This window comes from Anolis carolinensis, chromosome 2, assembly GCF_035594765.1.
Source record: "Anolis carolinensis isolate JA03-04 chromosome 2, rAnoCar3.1.pri, whole genome shotgun sequence".
Taxonomy (NCBI): domain Eukaryota; kingdom Metazoa; phylum Chordata; class Lepidosauria; order Squamata; family Dactyloidae; genus Anolis; species Anolis carolinensis.
Genome location: NC_085842.1, coordinates 67,632,731 through 67,653,319, shown reverse-complemented (window position 1 = coordinate 67,653,319; position 20,589 = coordinate 67,632,731). Strand labels below are relative to the sequence as shown.

Genomic DNA, 20,589 nt, shown 5'->3' with positions numbered 1-20,589 from the left:
CACAGGAAGGCCAATGTAAAAGGCGTTACAGTAGCCCAGTCTTGATATGACCGTAGCCTGGATCACCATAGCTAGGTCGTCCCTAGACAGATAGGAGGCTAGCCATCTAACCTGCCAAAGACGAAAAAAGGCGATTTGGCTAACGGCGGAGACCTATGTCACCCTTTGCAGCAGTTTAATAGGAACCTCTCTGAAACCATGAGAAGGAAAGCTTGAAAAAACTTGATACTATGAGAAGGCACATACAGTACAAATGCGGGCCTGGTTACCCGCATAGTGCATTATGGTGCCTATATGGTGTTGTAGCAGGATTTTTTGTGGCAAAAGATTGCTCCCTACCTTGACCTCCTTCCTTCAGATCAGCAAATGATGGCTAAGGCGTATCATCGGTAACCACTCCTTGTGGGACACACTCAGAAGGACATGGCCCAGCATGCAGCTGACACAGTAGGGAATGTTTTTGCATAGCTACATCCCTTCATAGACACGCTTGGCTTCGCACATCAACGTTGTCAGAGGAAGGCAAGATCTTAGCTGAGGACCTCCCAGTCCATGATGATGGTCTCTTTAACCCAGATGCAAACACCAATCTTAAAGAGTTGCAGGAGGTCCAGCAGGCAGCAAGGAAGTTTGGCTTCCAACAACCTACGTATCAATCACGGATAGAGGCCCTCCCATCTACTTTGTATTTTCCGAGACCTTACCTGCTGTCTGGTCGGTCCTCAGCACAGTAAAAAAAAAAAAATCCATAGCAAGCGCAACTCAAGGCATGCCAGCAGGGCAAAGGGCGCAATCAGTCTAAGAGAAAGTGTTGTTTTTAGCAACACTCGTCATTCCTTCTTTACATGGGTATCCTCCTGACATGGTCCCAGTGCCCCTCCACTTTCACAACTTCAAGACATCCCAGGGGCTCCAACTTCAGGTGGAATCTCTGAACACCAGCCATGGCACATTCGTTTCAGCACATGGCTTGCTGATTATTATTCTGCATGGCAAGGTATTACAACTGACAAGTGGATACTTGACGCCATTCAACATGACTATGCCAGTGAATTTGAGACAACTCCGCGAGTGGGTGTCGTATGGATTACACCACCTTTCTCAGTATTTTGGAATAATATGTGCTTCCCTCTCCTTAAAGGAGCGATTGTGCTGTTGTACCCTTCTCATTTTCCTTTGGCCTTTTTCTCTATTTATTTTCTTGTCCCAAAAAGGATGGAGATTAGAGGCCAATCTTAGACTTGATAGGCCTTAACCAGTACATCTGACCACACAGGTTCATGATGGTGACGCTGCACATGATCCTCCCACTCCTCCCTCGAGGAGCGTGGTTCACTACAATACGGCCTCAATGATGGTGGTGACTCCATTCGCTCACCTCCGGTTCCGGCCATTGCAGCCATGGTTTTTGAGGGTGTCCAATCCGCTCCAATACAGCCCTCACCGACTCCTTGCGGCACCCTCGGCCATACATCGCTATCTGCGTTGGTAGACATCACACCGCAGTATTTGTGTTGGCATGCCTTTCCATCCACAAGGGCCATCGTAAGTAGTCACCACGGATGCCTCTCTCCAAGGATGGGGTGCCATTCTATGGAGCGCATTTTGGCTCCATAGCAATACAGGGCCTGTGGACACCAGCTGAAGCAGTTTCGCACATCAACCTGCTAGAACTCACTGCCATTCAGAAAGCACACAAACAATCTCTTTGCGGGCACATTGTGCAAGTCCGTATGGACAACACCACTGCCAATTGTTACCTGAGAAAGCAGGGGGGAACAAGATCTCGTTCCCTGCTTAATCTCATGCTAGAGAGCTGGAATTGGTGTATCCCCTGGGGTGTATCTTCCAGGACAGGATAAATTGGTGGCAGACCATCTCAGCAGGACTTGCCCAACAGACCATGAGTGGTCCTTGCATCAGGACGAGGCAACTCACTTGTTCCAACGATGGGGGAAACCCTCCATCGACCTTTTTGCAACACCACAAAATACGAAGTGCCCCCCTCTACTGAACCAGAAGGCCACAGGACGAACACAACGGGTCTCTAGAGGATTCCTTCCTGTTCAATTTGAACCAGCCTTTTATTTACCTGTATCCACCGATACTCCTGCTGACGAGAGTGGATGCGAAAGCTCACGCAGACAACATTGATGGCATTTTCGTCGCATCATGGTGAACACGGCAGCCATGGTTCACATTCTTCAACATGATGTCGACAGGGGACCATTTCCCCCTCACAAAATGACCGGACCTTCTCATCACTCAAGGGGGTGCAGTATTTCATCCCGACCTGGAGACCCTCCGCCTTATGGCATGGCAGATTCTTCCGCACCCCTCTCTACAGCTGTAACACAAATCTTGAATGCCACCCAGACCCTCGAAACAGCAGTCCTATGTGGCAAGATGGGAGCTGACTGCTGTTTTCACTCATCAACACAGCGTACAGCCATTAGAAGCACCCACAGCATTGCTTCTAAAGTTTCTCCAGTTGCTCACTCAGGACAGACTTGCCCTGTCATCCCTCAAATGTTCTCTCTCCGCAATATCGGCATACCAGGGGTGAGCAGGAGGCTCCTCATGCTTTCAGGATCCTCTGATACAATTCTTTCTCCGAGACTACAGAAATCTTCAACCTCCAGTGAACCCCTCTGCCACCATCCTGGCATCTGGATTTGGTCTTGTCAACACTAATGAAGGCCCCCTTCGAGCTCATGGCTTCTGCTGACATCACTCATGTGTCATGGAAAACAGCTTTTTTAGTGAGTTATGTCTGCTCAATGTGCCAGTAAACTCTACGCCTTACGTGTGGATGAGCCCTATCTCCGTTTTCATCATGATAAAAGTAATCCTGCGGCAGATGTCACCTTGCTGCCCAAGGTCGCCTTCGCCTTCCATGATGCAAGAGATCATTCTGCCAGGCTTCTTTCAGAATCCCTCCACAAACCTTGAGCGATCCCTTCACTCACTTGATGCCTGTAGGGCACTAGCTTTTTACCTGGACAGAACAAGGGACTTCCGTAAGACCCCAAGGCTCTTTTTGAAATACCGCAATGACTCCAAAGGGATGTCTGTCTCACCTCAACATCTATCGGCTTGGGTGATCTCTACCATTAAGCTGGCCTACCAACTAGCCGGCAAAGACCCACCACCCACTTGAGAACCCATTTTACTAAGGCAGTTGCTACCTCGATAGCATATCTACGAGGCATTCCTCTGGATGACATCTGTCGAGCGGCAATCTGGTCCACCCTGCTCATGTTTGCAACACATTACAAGATGGACATTCAGTCTAGAAAGTATGCTGCACTTGGCAAAGTTGTTCCCTTCTCGGCAATGGTATGACACCTACCGACCAAAGTACGTAGCTTGCTAGTCTACCATATGTGCTTACTGCAACAGATGCTATGAAGAAGAAAATATGGATGCTTACCTGTAACCATGTTTCTTCGAGTGGTGATCTGTGAAATTAGCACAATCCTCCTCAAACACATGCCTCAAGCCTTGAGCCGCAGCATGGCAGCAGGGAACTAAGGCTACAGCCCCTTCCTTGTCCTATATTACCCTCTGGTGAGGCCGTAGCTACAAGCCTTCAGCTTTTCAGATTGATTGCACCAAGTACCATATGGGCTAATTTCACTGATCACTACCTGAAGAAACATGGTTACAGGTGAGCAACCATCATTTCTATTTCTATTTTGATCTAGACATGGAATTTGTTACAGCCACACCAATCTACACAATCTAGTTTTCCTAATATTTTTGCACTGCAACTCTCAGAATTGCTCACCATTGGCTATGCCAGTTAAGGACAATGGAAGATGCAGCTCAATAACATCCAGCAAGCAGCACTTCACTCAATCATGCCTTAAATAGCCTGTACTTCTCAAGTTTCAAACTCTGAATATACTTGCTTCAGTGGATTAATTTTCCAAGCTATGTGAAATGACCAAACTGGTTGTCAGTTTCTTGTCAAAAATTCAATACGAAGAAAAGATTCTCCCCTACCTATTTGGACAGCAAAGGGCATAAGCAGTGAAGGCCAACCTTCTCACCTGTTTGGTTATCGCCATGCATTCTCAGTTGTTCCTCAGGAACTCTTCCTGCCCCTCCTGAAGGAGAGCAGCAGTTAGCAAGTTTAGAGTTTCTCAATATGCATTACGTATATCCTCTCACACACTTCTTAGTGTTAACAAATCTATTTAGAATTACCTACTTTAAAGGGTTTAAGACACGTTATTGTTTTTAATTTCTATTATCTTTGGGTATGATGGAATTGTTTTTGTTCAACTGAATATTTGAATTCCAGTTACTTAAATATATTGGAACTGCAAAAGCAGAAGATAAATTCCCATTTTAAACATTTAGGTGTACTAGAGTTTGAGTTACCTAATCATGCTACTGCTGCTTCCATGCCCATGTTCTGACAAAGAGTTTTGATTCATGAATTTAAAAAATGCAATGTGGCATTTATAGTAATTTATCCTACAGTCTTTATAATTTATTAAAAATGGCAACTTCCACAAAAAGCAAGTAAATCCAGAATTTGTTTAAATATTCTAACAAAAAATACTCCCACTGAGAAAAAAGTCAGTAAAAAAAGAACTCTTGAGAAACCAGCCACAGAAGAATTACTATTTTCTATTAGTCACTCCTTTTGGAATATTCAGAAAAATGCTAAAATTTTTGAAAAGTTATGGTAGCAGCTAACAAAAACAGAGTAAATCAAAGAAATAAAGATTACATCAAGCAGATGTGCCATTATGCATAGAGAGTTGGGAAATCATATGACAACATAACTTTTTGGTACTTTAGATTTTTCCAGATCCCTCCTTTTCAGTTTTCGTTTGAATAATGACTACAAATTGAAAAACAACAGACTCTAAAGAGCCCTGGACCTTAATGTCCCACAACAGACCCCAAACAGAAGACTTCCCGGAGAAAAAGTAGCCACAGCCCAGAGAAGTGAGGATTCCTCTTCTGCATTGACTCAAAATACATCTTCACAGTAAGGACAGGTTGCTTAATCTGTAGCTCTATTTCTCTTGAAGGGTCATCTGTGAATTCATACAACTGTGTAATCTGTGCATGCCCAGAGCACTGTTTGTAATGTTTGAATGATACACTGTACATTGCTTTATTGACTCTTGATAGAGTTTTTAGTTACAATTATAGTGCTTATGTTGAATAAACCTCGTTTTGTATCAGAGGCAATGGTCTGTTATGTGTCGATGACTCCCGCCTCTGGGGCTGCACACCTGCCATTTTCACCTTACTTGCTGCATGTGATGAGAGCGATCCACTCATTCCTCTGTGCCACCTATATCAAAGAAGGTAAAAACCTGGTACCAAGCCAGTGACTCGAAACTGTTTTGACTTTCGCACCACCCAAAGCCAAACTCCATCATTGTGCACAAGGCTCAGTCCCGTTTGAGTCAGTCTTATCTCTGTCCAGGCAGATCGGGAGTGCAGGTAGAGTGATGTGTTGAGACCCTATCGCTCCTTTTTACCACTTGGATGACAAGGTTAAGACAACACTGTCCACGTTTTGAAAAGAAGCTCTGTTTGAAAACCTTTCCCTTTGATGATGCTGGGTTGTTCAATGAATCTACGGATTCCAAGGTGAAGAAGAGGACGTCAGTCATGAATTATAGCTTCAACCATCAACACTACGCTTCCTTTCAGAATTGATGGCAGAGTTCCCAGCAGTTTTGCAGTCGGCTGGCTCCCCCTACCTACTCAGAGATCGAAAGGTCAATCCTCCTTTTGATAGTTTCCCTCTGCAGGGTGGAAGCAATCAGTGGTACTGGCAAATATCCAAGTCTGTTGATCTTAAATAGCAGAAAAACAGACTTGCAAGGGCTGGGTTAATACTGCTTATGTGATCACTCCCATTCCATTGCCGCCTACAGTTCTTAACATGACACCTGTATTTGGACACCATCTCTCCAAATTCCACCCTAGCCTGCTTTCACCCGAAACTGCTGGGTGCTCTAATTTGGCTATAAATCCCAATGGATACTGACCACCAAACTCTTCAATTCCCTCCAATACTGAAGAAAATAATACAGAAATATAACCCCTTTACAAAAAGGACTCTTGATAGGCCTGCTTCCCCCGCTACTTTTCTATTCCAAAGAAGGATGGAGGTCTCTACCCAATCCTGGACTTCTGTTTTGTGAACACCTTTTTAAAAACAAAGTGGTTTTGAATGGTGTCAGTTTCGTCAATACTGCCTTTGCTCCAGCACGACGATTGGTTTACGATGTTGGATCGAAAAGATGCCTATTTCTACATAAGGATATATCTGACCTACCGAAAGTCTTTGGCCTTTTGCACTGGGAAGAGTGCGTATCAGTACCAGGTCCTGCTCCAAGAGTGTTCATGAAAGTGATAGCAGAGGTAGTCACTCACCTCAAAACTAGCAATGTCACAATATACCGCTATCTCGGTGATTGGCTTTTTGTTGCTTGTTGCCTACAGGAGAACATAGACTTCATACTTTGCTTCTTGCGATATCTTGGCCTCGTAGTCAACATGGAAAAATCCACTTAACACCGTCTTGCTGCATCCAAGTCATCAGCTCGACCTTCAGTTCCCTCCTTGATAAGGTCTTCCTTCCTGAGGCTTGTTGAAGACTCCACAAGAGGATCAAAGCTAAAGATGTTCTAATTGTTTTGAGTCACATAACATCTACCACAACTGTCACGCTTTTGGCATGCTTGCACATGTGCCCATTCCAGAGGTGGTTCCTCAGCTCTTTCATTCCCTCCGAGAGCATCAGGGAAAGCACATCTCAATCCCGGACCAGGTTCAAGATTCCCTCTGCTGCTGAACGGTCAGGGAAAACCTGTGTCAGTATGCAGTTCTGATCTCCGAAATCAGTGGTTTCGATCACCATGAACATGTCAGTGTTGAGCTGGGGCACCCACTGTGGGGACCTGTCTATAAACAAACGTTGGTCAACCCTAGAATCGACACATCACATCAATACCTTGGAGCTGCTGCCAATCTTGAAGGCCATGAGGTGCTTCGAGATGAGCATTTCGGGCTCAGCCATACAAATCATCACGGACAACATCGCTGCTATTTTCTACATTAACAAGCAAGGCAGAATTTGGTCCCATTCACGACTTCAGATGACTCTGGAGTTTTGGGATTTGTGCACGCAAAGAAGCCTATTCCCTATCACTCTTAACCTCCCGAGCAAATTACTTGAGTGGAACTCCGACTACATGTCATGAGTGGCAACTCCACTGACCCTGTACAACTTTTTCAAGGTCTGGGGCCATCAAAAGATTGACCTCTCTGCTATCTCCACCAGTGCTCTGTACTGGGGCTCTTCTGAATACAACCATAGGATGCCTGGGGGATGCCAAGACCACCTCTTCTTAGCCTTCCCTCCGATGCCGCTGATTCTGAAGGCCCTGGAGAAGCTCCAGACCGACCACATTTGATCGCTCCATGGTGGCCAAGGTCGTTCGGCCAGTAACTTTTGATGTCCCAATGCAGATATCACCATTTCAGTCACCGCACTGATCTCACGATGTCAAGCGGGCAGATTCATCATCCCAGCATAAGATCTTTGCACTTGACAGCATGACAGATCGGATTCTAGGGCACCCGAGCTTGTCTGTCCACCATGTTCTGGAGGCTTTCTACAAACCTAATACTAAAATGTCCTATGGGTTGAAAATGGAGCCGGGCTGTAGCGCAGCTGGCTAGTAACCAGCTGCTATAAATCACTACTGACCGAGAGGTCATGAGTTCGAAGCCCGGGTCGGGTTAAGCCTCCGTCCATTAAAAAAAAAAAAAAGCCCCGGCTTGCTGTTGACCTAGCAGCCCCGAAAGACAGTTGCATCTGTCAAGTAGGGAAAATTTAGGGGCGCTTTATGCGGGAGGTTAATTTAACTAATCTACAACACCATAAAACTGCTCACGAGGAAAAGAAGAGGAAGAACAGCCACCAATGGACGGTGAAGCAACAGCTCCCCCTGTGGCCGGAATCGTGAAGCTGGAAAGATGTTAAAAAATGCCTCTGTGTCTGTCTAAAACTGAATGTTGTTTGTCTGTTGGCATTGAATGTTTGCCATATATGTGTTCATTGTAATCCGCCCTGAGTCCCCTTCGGGGTGAGAAGGGCGGAATATAAATACTGTAAATAAATAAATAAATAATTTTTTTATCTTTTTAGAGGGCTTGGGGTTATCTCCCCACCTAGCCACCAATGCAGATGTCCTCAATTTCTTGGAGACCCTGGCGAACAAGTCCCTTTCTCTTTCATCCATAAAGGTTTATTTGTCTGCCATATCTTGAAACCTATCAAGATTGGACACTTTCCTGTTTTGCTTGCTCTTGGTTTCAGAAGGGCTGTAAGAATCTGTATACTTGGGTGCTACATCCAGTCCCAAGCTGGGGCCGTAATCTGGTACTCTGAAGGTTTTTGGGCAAACCCTTCAAACCCTTGGCTACATGTCCCTTACAACTTTTATTGTAGAAGACTGTCTTTTTGGTGGTGATTACTGAGCTAGAGAGCTCTGTGCCTTGCACCAGGACCAGCCTTACCTTTCGGTCAGACCTAACAGGGTCATTCTCAAACTTTACATTGCCTTTCTACCAAAGGTAGTTTCCTATTTTCATGTTAATCAGGACATTATTTTACCTTCACTTCCTCTATATGAAGCATGCTTTGTCATTTTATTTGGACAGGTCTCACGACTCCTCAGGTTCGCATATACTGTTCCTTACTTATGCCAGGTCTAGATTGGGACTACCGGTGTCTCCCCAAAGTCTATCAAAGTGGATAGTTTCCATAATTGAACTATGCTACAATTTCACTACCGTGTTTCCCCTAAAATAAGACCTCCCCAAAGAATAAGACCTAGCAGGGGTTTGGGGGGATTGCCAAATATAAGGCCTCCCCTGAAAGTAAGACCTAGCAACTAAGGCTGCAGCAGAGTTCCATTGGGAAACATGGCTTCAGGGCAGAAGCAGCACTCATTCATACACACCGGAGGGAGGGAGAGAAAGTGCTTGCTGGGCTTGCCTTGCCTGTCCCCCAGCCTCCGTGGCTGTGCTGCCGTTTCTTCCTTCCGTCTCCATCCTGGCCATGCTCCCTTCGCCCCCAAGGCTTCTGATTGGCTCCTGGAGCCAGGGCAAGGGAGGGTGGGAGGGAAGGAAGAGGGCTTTCCACTCGTCCTGCTCTTTCTGTTTCTTAAAGGTACAGGACGCATAGGGATTCTCCTCTCATCCTTATTCCTATCCTATGCCATGAAACGTATTATTTTATACTATTATTCTATTACCATATTATTATCATCATATCTGTTACTATTATTATATCCCATTATTATATTATCCTATTAATATATTTTATATCATTATATTATATTTTTCTATTATTATTATTCTTATTATTATATCATTATATTATTATTCTATTATTATTCTATTATATTTCATATTATTATATTATTATCCTGTTATTATTATATTCCATTTTATATTATCCCCTTTATATCTTCCCCTATGAGCCCACAAGAACCTTAAGATCATCTGGAGAGGCTCCGCCTCACAGGCACGGCTGGTGGGGACGAGAGACAGGGCCTTCTCGGTGGTGGCTCCCCAGCTGTGGAACTCCCTCCCCAGTGACATTCGGCAGGCCCCATCCCTTTTGGGGTTCAGAAAAAAACTGAAGACCTGGCTATGTATGCAGGCATTTGAAGAATAAGCATGTGTTGGCTTCGACGTGGTCTGAATTACGGCTCTTGTATAAGGTCTGGTGGATGAATGGCGTAAGCACTTTGCATTGTTTTAAACATTGTATATTGTATTTTATGACTATTTTATGACTGTTTTAACTGTTTTAATCGTTTTAGTTTATTGTATAACGGCATCAATTTGCCACTTGTAAGCCGCCCTGAGTCCCCTTGGGTGAGAAGGGCGGGGTATAAATAATTGAAATAAATAAATAAATAAATATCCTATTAATACCATATTATTATCATATTCTGTTATTTTTATATCCTATTATTATATTATCTCATTAATATATTGTATATCATTATATTAGGATTATATTATCATATTATTATTATAGTATATTATATTATTCATCATTCATGACTACATTGAAACTAGAATAGAGAGAAATCAGCGTGGAAACCTTGTGAAACCTAAACTGCAAGAGGTACCATAGATTGTTGTGCATGTAAATAATGGTAGTAACAAGAAATTCTTGATAGGATTCATAGTTTGTCTGGTTATGCTGGTTTGTGATGACAACTACTTTACAGTATATAATAAATGTTCATTTTGTTGTTATAAATGTGAGCTCTTCTTCATGGAAAAATAAGACATCCCCTGAAAATAAGACCTAGTGCATCTTTGGGAGCAAAAATTAATATAAGACCCTGTCTTATTTTCGGGGAAACGGTAGGAAGCGACCACCAGGCCGTATTAAGGCTTATGGGACTAGAGGAGCTTCCACTTCTACTGCCTTTCTGAAAGGGATGCCACTGAATACTGTTTGTAAAGTGGCTATGTGAACTACCCCGTCCACCTTTGTGTCCCACTACCAGAGCCATGGCCATTCAAAGGATCTGGTCCACGAACCTCAAATCATCTGTAGGATACTGTGAGTCAATGACCAACATCCTTGATTCTGGCAAGTAGTCAAGATAGCAGTAGCTCGCTGATGCATTGGAGCAAGCTTCTGACTACCGAAGGGAATTAGGCTCATAATTTTGATTGGCAAAATCCCCATCAAAGGAGCAAGCAGATCTCACGGGAGAGTTGTACTCGCTAGAGGCTTACAGCGATAACCATCTCATAGAATCATAGAATCATAGAATAGTAGAGTTGGAAGAGACCACATGGGCCATCCAGTCCAACCCCCTGCTAAGGTGTTGGAGGTGTTGGAGGCTTCGGGTCCCGGATTGTTTTCTTGTGACATCAAAACCCCGCATGGGTCTTTTCCCCCACAAGTTGGTGATGTGGCAGTAACAGAGGGGCTTTGGCCCCAACAGAGCAGTCCACAGAGGCAGCATGCAATCTCTGATGCGACTGGGACACCACTATGATGTTAATGTGGGATTTGTGTACTGGTAGTGTTTAAATGAAATTTGTGTCTTGTCTGTATGCATGTCTTGTCTTACTGATTGCATCATCCAGAGTGTACTATAGTCTGGAAAGAGTTAATTGCTAAGAAGCTGTGGTGTCCTTGATGTGTGGCTGCAGCTGGGGAGTGTCCAGACACAAGTGTTTGTGCATTACTGATTGTATCAGTTCTGTTCTGTTCTGAGTTGAGTCAAGTTCTGCCTAGAGTGAGAGTCTTGTGTTCGTCTATTGTCTGCAAGTCTGTTTGTCTTGATTATTACTGCTTACAGTAAAACTTTGTAGTTTTACCAACGTCTCTGGTGTCACTTCGTTCTGCGTTCCACTGACTCCATCCAACTACTGCTGCGCTGAAATTACTCTGACATATGACAGGTTCATTACCGCAGTCAACCAGAGGTGTTGGTGGAGGCACCTAGGTGACTTGTGCAGGAGGCTTGACCTATTCATCCTCAGAGTGTGTCTCGGCTGTGTCTAGTCCTTCCAGTGGCAAGGCCAATGGAGACGCATCACTTTGTACCAGCCTTCATCAAAGACACCAAAGGAGGAACGGGCTTCTCTGAGTTAAAAGTGGTGGGAATTCCAATGTGTCCTCATCTGAATGTTTCAACCCAGCTTGGGATTTCAATGTTGAGGCAGAGGCCGTGGATGAAGGTGACAAGGCTTGCTGATACAGGGAGGAATGAAGCCTCGCCTTGCATTTCCCTCCTCGGTTGAGGCATAAAAGTCTGGCAATGAATGCAGGACTGGATGAAGTGAACTAGACTGCAGGCACCATACTAATGGAGCTAGAAGAACCAAAAGCAGGAGCCTCTGCAAGAGAAGACTAGTTCTGAGGTTCTTCCAAGAAAAAGCCAATAGCTAAAGTTCATTTTTAGAAGCAAGGGAAGTCCAAAAAATTAATGAGCTCAAAGAGTGAAGGTTTCTGAAACCAGCTGCAGTGCAGACGAAAACAACTGAGGGGTTTCTGCGGCAACCAGGCTGGGTAAGCAGGGTTATCATCAAAAACTTTCTGCCTAGTGATTCTAGAAAGTTCCAAACAGTGCTCTGCACAGATTACCCAGTTGTGTGATTCACAGAGATCATGAGGAAGAACTATTCAATTCTCTGAGTGATACAGAGGAGTTCACACTTAATGAAAAATACCTGTGCCATCATTTAACCTTAAGGGTTGTTTACTATACACATTTCTACCAACATCCACTTCCGTTGCCTTAAGTGTAATTTTATAGTCTTGAGTTTGATCTTTGTGGAAGTCACACAGATTCTTTTGTATAGCACTATGAATTTCAAGACCCCTTTTCCTAATTAAGTACACCAGCTACAAAAAAAACTAAATAGCAGTATCTTTGCTATTTTGGCTCATTGTAAATTTAGATTCTAAGTTGAAAATTTGTAAAAGGTCAAAGGATAACACAGAAAAAGACCCTGTAGGTAGATTATATTCTATAAAAGAACATATTGTTGAAGGATCTGACTAGATATTCCCTTCTGGACGACTGCTGGCCAATCTATTAGCAAATAGAAATAGTCCATTTGGACTGGGGTGAAGGATTGGCACTTGCAAGAACAAGTCAAGTGATGACTAGACAAACCACCAGTTGTTGCCAAAATATTTTTTAAAAAACCTTTGCTCTCCAAGAGTAGAATGGAGCCATAGGGTCCACTTTCACTTTTTCCAAGTACTAGGGACAGCAGGGAAAATGGCAGGGGGAAATGGGACACAAAGAGGCAAATGTTAAAGAGAAAACCAACAGCAGATTAAGAGTAAGATGTGAAGGAGGGATAAAAATGCCTGGTAAGCTCTACACGGTTTTTTGATCAGGAAGAAAGGAGGGAGGAAACTGAAGAGAAAGGGCTACAAGACCAAATCATCAGTCAACTCTATGATTCCCTGCCTCTCCTGGACAATGACAATCATATGAACTCCTCCTCTCTATTACCCCGCTCCCATAATAAGATTTGAATATCACGAAAAAAAATTGCTAACAGTAAAAGGTTTCTGGATGTCCCATGTACACAAATCTGTTAGCAACAGCATGCAGTGTTTACAGTGGACTCTACAGAAAATGCTTTAGCTGTAATACACAAAAGGGAAATCAGCCTGAGAAAGCTTTGCAAATGCTGGTTTATTATCAGTAAATGTTTGATTTTATAGCTATTTATGTATCCCTATACCTGCGGTCGGGTGGAAAGGAGTCGCGAGTGGAAAAAGTCTAGCTTTAGACTAGGTATGGCCTACTGTTAAGCCTCTGGACCAAATTCAGACTATGAACTAATTTCAACTGAAATTTAGAAACCCTATGAAATTTTGATGTGTAGTAAAATATTTGTTGCTTTACTCATGAGAAAGAAAAACAGAATTCAAGGTAGATCTGATATCTTGGAAAGAAAACTCCAGCTCATTAAAACATTACAGAAACTCTGTCATGTTGCCATAAATTGTCAACATTTTCTGGTATGTAGTTTTATTCTTTATAACACCTGTTTAAATGTTCTATGCTGCCAACTGTTCCAGAGCATCTACTCTCATAATCGTGAGGTTGCCAGATGCCATTTTTATCTACAATCTGCATAGCAAGACATTTCTTTTAAACCATAATGATGTTTATATCATGGTTTTTCAACCCTAGGACTCAATGAGAGATTGTGGTTGGAAAAAATAAGATTTCTGAGCTACAGATAGAATAATTTTCATGCAAGAGTTTCCTGATATCTAATAGCAATTTCAAGGGTCCTGCCAGGGTAAATAGGTTGAAAAGGCTTGTCCTAGATTGTGGAGTTGGCTCCTGGAATTTAGAAGATAGCTACTCCTGCAACATATGGTGGGTCTCCTGACTCAAGTAGGAACATAGTGGTCCATGATCTACTGGGTTTCTCCCCTTTACTTCCTCTGCCACAAAACCCTCATATACCCAATTCCAACACAATAAACTGCATATAACAGTGCTATTCAAGCAAATCAGCTCATCTAATCCTAGCGTTTATTGCATAACTAATTAAAAAGGAGACTTAGATATACTTCAGTACAGCCAGAGAACCCAAATCACGGCTTCTACTATTATTAATGCACATTAAGAGTACCTTTAAAATAAAAATGAATTCAAAAACAGAAAAAAGAAGTTAAAAATACATAGCTCCTCTGCTGTTTTCACCACAGAGCCTCTTAATGATCATAATTTAAGACTATATATTTATAAAACTGTTAACTTACCTATAATGGGCATCAGTTTCCAATTTATGCCAGTTGTAGAAATACTATTTGAGCTGGAATTCTGCCTATGATAGCTCTGTTCAAGAGGTGTATTAGAACATGGGCTGCTGCAACCATCAAAGCTACTTACACTTCCCGTGCTTATGTCCTAAATAAATACACAGTAATCACAATTAACTTCAGTTATATTAAATACTATTAACAATTATTTACTTCAATGTCAAACTGTTTTAGAAATGTCTACAGAAGAACAATTTTACCTTGATGCAAAGACAATAAAGCCATTTATTACCATAAAATGAACATTTCAGGTTATATATTTTACTCTGTAATCCAACATTTAAATGGTGTTTGTTAACAGGCTCATGAACATTCAAACCTAATACCTGGGGAGGGGAGGGAAGGAGGGTTCTCACAGGCAGAATGTGAACCCGAGATTAAAAAATAGAGTGGGGGCCATTTTGCCACGTTTTAGATCCCCTGTGGGTCATTTTAGACCTAGAAATGTTTGTTTTTTTTCAAAAACAAAAACAAAAAACCAAGAGTAAACCAGAAAGAACAGACAGTAATTTCCCGTTTTGAAAAAAGACCTCTCTGAGACAGAAACATGGTGAAACCTGCCCCCTCCCTAGTGTTAGAGGAAATTGGGGGCATTTTTTTGTAGTTTTAGTGTATTCCCCAAAGAATCTTTGGAGACCAAAGCGGGCCCCTGGCCTTTCACAACTGCCCACCACTATCTTATTTACATAGGAGTTTAAGATGGGAAGGAAAAACTACTTGGAAAGAATCAGAAAATTTGTGAGCACATTTCTCTACAATATAGTAGTATATGTAATTCTAGATTTATTGTGAATAATCCTTATTTTTAGAGTTGGTTTAACATGTCTCAAGAATCTGAGGACAGAATCAAGTTATTTGTTTGTCTTTTCTGATGGATCTCCTGCCCACCTCCACCAAAGGCTTCTACTCTGCTTCACAGTAAACTGAAGAATATTTTTAACAAAACAACCTTAAAGAAAAACAAGAAAGAACACAGCATCATCTCTGGGATTCAACTTAGCATTTACTATTTGATAGACTCCTCCTATCGGGATAAAGTTTGAAGCAAAACGAATTGTATGTCCCAGGACTGATTCACTTCCCATCTTGTTACAAACTTGGTAGATATCTGCCACTTCTGATCTTTTCCAGATAATCTCTGTGTCAATATGTTCACCCACTGAGCACTCAGCCCTCTAAGCGACAAACACCTTATATACTAAGCACTGTGTATATGGCTGGCAATGGCTCTTCAAGATTTCAAACAGGAACCTTTCACAGCCCTAACTCAATCACTACACAGAGGTCTGCCCTATGGACACACTTCTCTTGCTCTAACCCTACATATGAAAACCTGCATCGTGTTGTATTTGAACCCCGCCCCCAGCCCATAAAATTAGGAGATTCAAAGTGCTTAACATAAAAGCATTTGTATGCAATTTAAAGTATACAAATATGCAAACATTGAAACACAATGAAATATAAACAGTATTTTAAAACCCACAGTTAAAATCCATTAAAACATATTCAAGTTAAATATTTCATTGTTTGGATAAATGGGATTAAGCTAATAAACTGGTTGCATTTCCGTATCTGTGATTATTTTAGTTCAGGAAAGTAACAAAGTCAAAGGAGAGGGATAGGGGGCCCCTATCACTGGAGACAAGGAAATGTGATACAACTTGAAAAGTTAAGATACCTTCCACTAACACACATTTGGAAGCATGAATAAACTACTATATAATTATGCACACAGGGATAATATTCAGAGATGATGAATGATATCAGCTGATGATATTCTTAAATACCAAATGCAAAGCAGCTTTTTCCACTTTTATGTCACTTAATTTAAGGAGTGCAAAAACAATTTGCAAAAGCAATTTTTTTTTCACAGTAAACCACCGTTGCCTTCCTACCATTCTTAGAGCCAGCAAACATACTATTAGATCTATAAACTATAAAATAACCCGTCACCATGGCCACTGGGAATCCTGGGAGCTATTTAAAAAGAACACAACTTTTCAAAGATACTACTTTTATTTAATTTCATTTCTGCAAGTGCATATAGAAGAGAACTGGTCTTCCTCAATATATCCTCCTCTTATCAGTTTTTCAGAAGAGTTGAAGGCATTTACTGGGCCAATCAAAAGGCTCACAAACTCACAGTACAAATGCTGGAGGGCTCAATTTCATATTCACATAAGGGAACCTTTCCCAAAACTGATACACTTCAAATGTTCTGTAAAAAAAAACTTTGATCAACAGCAGTCACTGCCCACAGTATTTAGGATGCTGATGGAACTGGGTTGCATAAACTGGGGGATACCAAAATGGGAAAAGATGTTATCAAGATGTTTAAAACTAAGCTTCTGCAATTTAAAAACATTATATATGCATAACGCTTACTTTTAAATGTCGCATATGATTAGTGGTGTCTGCTTCACAACTAGAGACATCAACAGAGTAAGGCAAACATAGCACATTTGTTTCCAGCTTGACCGGACTTTGGGGATCCATCAAATGAGTATTCTCAACATGTGCAGTAACAAGAAACTGAGGTTCTTCTTTAATCTGTACAGCAATTGGTTTGATGTCACCAGCTTGGTCTGAATAATTTTCTGGGGAAGGTTGTTTAATCAATCCTGTCGATGGCAATTCTGGATTACTGAGAATCTTTGAAAGAAGCATTAATAAAGATGAGTCAGGAACTGGAGACTCAGAAATGTTTTGCTGCCTCAGATCAGTATCATGTCCACCAAGATCAGCTATCATTGAATGAAGTGTTTCTGGTGCGCTGTCACCTACAATTTTGAGAAGCAGGAAGAGAAAGGAATGAAGTTATGTTAAAAGCCTTCTGCATTTTTTTAGGTCACATGAAATGCATAATTCAAAATGCAAATGAAGATTGAAATGAATCTGATTATTGAGACTCTTTAAGAAAGTTCAAAGTCCACAATGCATTTTCTACTGCTAGACCTATGCAAGAACAATCCCAAAGTTCCTGGCAAAACAAGCAAGGAAACAGACTGGAAAAACAAGGTCATTTTTACCTTCACGAGGATAAATCTGTTCCTAAGAATGGCTCATTTTCAAATGTTTTAATCTATTATTCTCTTACCTTCCAGCTTTCGTTTCAATTGGTTTTCAATTCTGCTATCTTCTGTATCAGAATCGTTATCTATGTTTTTCTTCTTTCTATGAATTAAATTAATTAGTTCTTTTATACTTTCTTGATCATAATCCCTAGGATGATTAGGCTTTCTCTTGGCGGCTATTTCTTCACTTTTAGAATTGTTCCTTTTCTTGGCTTTTCTCTTGGTGTAGTCAGACTCTTCTTCTGGGGCTTCACAATCTGAAACAGGACTGAACTGCTGAGGTTTTTGATAACCATCCATTAATTTTTTGGCTTTAGAAACAGGCATCTGATAGGCATCAGAACCAAAAATATAGGCACGCAAGGAACTGTCAATGTGGGATTTATTTTTGGGGGCTGGATATAGATGCTTTTTCTCATCCAAGGTATCTTTATAGTCAAATAAAACAAATTCTTTATATTTACTATAACGTTTCAGATAATCATTTATGTATTTTTCCACCGTAGTATTTAAGTCAGACCTAGGATCTTTACGGGAATTAACATAAGCATAATGCAGAGATTGAATAAATCTTGTAAATTCGGGCATAACCACATGTGGTTCCTGTAATATTGATGTATTTTCATTTTTCATTTCATTTTTGTGTGCTGTATTCAAAATAAAACAGAAAAAGGAAAAAATCAGTATTAAACAAGGAACACAATTAATTCACATTAAACTTTTTTATATCCTACTTTTCTCTTAGATAAAAGTAATGCATAGAATTTACCAGAAATATTCTATTATCGTAAAAACCTAGTGAAGTAAGTAAAAAAGTAAGTAAAACTTTATATACCGCCCTCTCTCCCTGAAGGGACTGAGGGAGTCCCTTTTATGCTGTCTTACAAGCATAAAAACAGCAACATACATTACATAAATAGCACAATACACACATTATTAAAACAAAATTAAAAACCTATACAACTCGTAAAACAGTGAAGACCATAAGAAACAATCACAACAACCAGAAGGAACAAGAATATATAATCAGATGGGTTGACATAGTCCGTTATCAGGGATAGATGATCCTTGTACAGCATGTTTCAGGGCCAGGGGTCGGTGGTACACCAGAGAAAATTATTCAAAGACCCGCCAAAACCACCAAGAAGATCAGCTTGAAGGACTACTCCAGGCTCAAGATAATCAAGTAAGTTTCATGTCTGACTGGGAGACCTGAAATTTGGATTTGCTAGGTTTACAAGTGTGAACTACTGCACAGTGTAGGGGAGGAGGGCAACAGCAGAATTTTTCTGGTGAAACAGTAGAATTGTGAGGTCACCTTCTTCACTGTGGTGACCTATACACACAAAAGCTGGGTCCAGAGGGCTGAGAAACTCTATGCTACTTTTTTTAAAGTGATGATGCAATGTTTGTCTAAAATTCAACTTGAGTCCGGCTCAAGGTGTCTACAAAACGCACACACCCAATGCACACTGCAACATGTATCCAGCCAGAACGGAATCCAACTGGTAGTTGCAATGGAAATTTCCCCCACTACAACCATCTGAACTTCTTAGAAAGCAGTCATATTGCGTTTTCCAGCCCTCTAGATCTGATTTTTGCAACTGCACAGGGTACTACAATAGGGAAGACCATTGTTAATTCATCTAGATTGAACAACCCTTTATATGTTTCAAAAGATGTATTTGTACAGAATTATGAGAATTATTATTCTAATATTTCCATCAGTTTGAGAATTATGTCTGAATTATGTCTGTTCTTCAATAAACCATTTCTGGCACTTTGATTTTAAACTGTGCCTGAATAATATCTGTTGTGACACTATAAATGTCCAAATAATATCTCCCCACTTGTAATTTTTCTGCAATAAGTGTTACATTGTGGTACTTACTATATTATTCCTCTATTCTGAACCAGAAAATAAATCCACTGTTAACTTGAAAAATAATGTATCAAAAACCAACTTGCAAAAATATTATCTTGGACTCTGGAACTCTTTCCTAGAGGTTATGCTGGCACCCTCCCTACTCTCTTTCCGCAGACAGGTGAAGACCTTTGTTTCAATAGGCTTTTATACACTGATTAGCTGTGCCCAGCCACGCGTTGCTGTGGCTTATGGGAATCATTTGTTGGCCAGGTGGAATAGCAGCAAATCGCCTTGCAGCCTCAAAGCCTGGCTGTTTTCTTCTTTTGAGGATCCTTGTTTGGTAAGCTGGAATGCAATGGAATAGGCTTGCTGCTTGGAAGGCTGGGTACTTGCGTTCTAGGGGAATGGTTTTCTGGGCTGCTAGAATTGCAATGAATAGCCTCACTACTTCAAAGCATGGCTGCTTGCTATGTAGGGGAATCTTTGGTTGGTCAGCTTCAATAGTACAGAGTGGTATCACTGCTTCAAAGCCTGGCCACCTTCTACCGAGGTTAATCCTGTGTTGGTCTGGTTGAATTGCACTGAATAGCCTTGTAGCTTTAATGCCTGGCTGTGTTATAGCTCGGGGAATCCTTGTTTGGCGAGCTGGAGTAGCACCCTCAATCAGAGAGCCGCTTTGAAGCCTGGCTACTTGCTTTGTAGGGGAATCATTGTTTGGCTAACTTGAATTGCAATGAATAGTCTTGCTGCTTGCAAGTCTGGCCGCTTTCTACCTTGTGGAATCCATGGTTGACCAGGTTGAATAGCAATTAATAGTCTTGGTGCAGCAAGTATGAATGCTGCAATTAGTCACTTTGATTAGCATTTAATGGCCTTGCAGCTTCAAAGCCTGGATACTTCCTGCCTGGGGGAATCCTTTGTTGGGAGGTGTTAGCTGACTGGTTTTTTCCTGTCTGGAATTTCCCTGATTTCAGAGTGTTGTTCTTTATTTACTATCCTAATTTTAGAGATTATATTGTTGTTTTATTATACCACAATAATTATTATATATTATATTTATAATCTTCTATTATCTGCTTAGAACTGGATTATATGAAGCCCCTTCTACACAACTGTATAAAATCCACACTGAACTGGGCAAAATAATCCAGTTCAAAGCAGATACTGTGGATTATGTGCCTTGGCATTCTGGGTTATATAGCTGTGTGGGAGGGACTTGAGTCTACACTGCCATATAATCCAGTTCAAATCAGATAATC

At 41.4% G+C, this 20,589-nt stretch overlaps 1 protein-coding gene across 10 annotated transcripts in view; it reads right to left on the bottom strand.

Annotated features, from left to right (window-relative positions):
* Positions 1-20,589, bottom strand: part of tasor (transcription activation suppressor) — a 119,934-nt gene that overhangs the window by 69,059 nt on the left and 30,286 nt on the right. For 9 of the 10 annotated variants that reach the window (XR_010002605.1, XR_010002607.1, XR_010002606.1 and 6 more), the window contains exons 14-17: positions 17,487-18,110; positions 16,775-17,169; positions 14,330-14,477; positions 4,056-4,112 (exon numbers count right to left, since the gene is read on the bottom strand). Coding sequence is in view for 4 of the 10 variants with exons in the window: in XM_062969880.1 (XP_062825950.1) it covers positions 4,056-4,112; positions 14,330-14,477; positions 16,775-17,169; positions 17,487-18,110 (1,224 nt within the window). In the remaining 6 variants the exon portion in view is untranslated. The remainder of the gene's footprint in view (positions 1-4,055; positions 4,113-14,329; positions 14,478-16,774; positions 17,170-17,486; positions 18,111-20,589) is intronic. The other variant, XM_003217753.4, reaches the window with a different exon arrangement.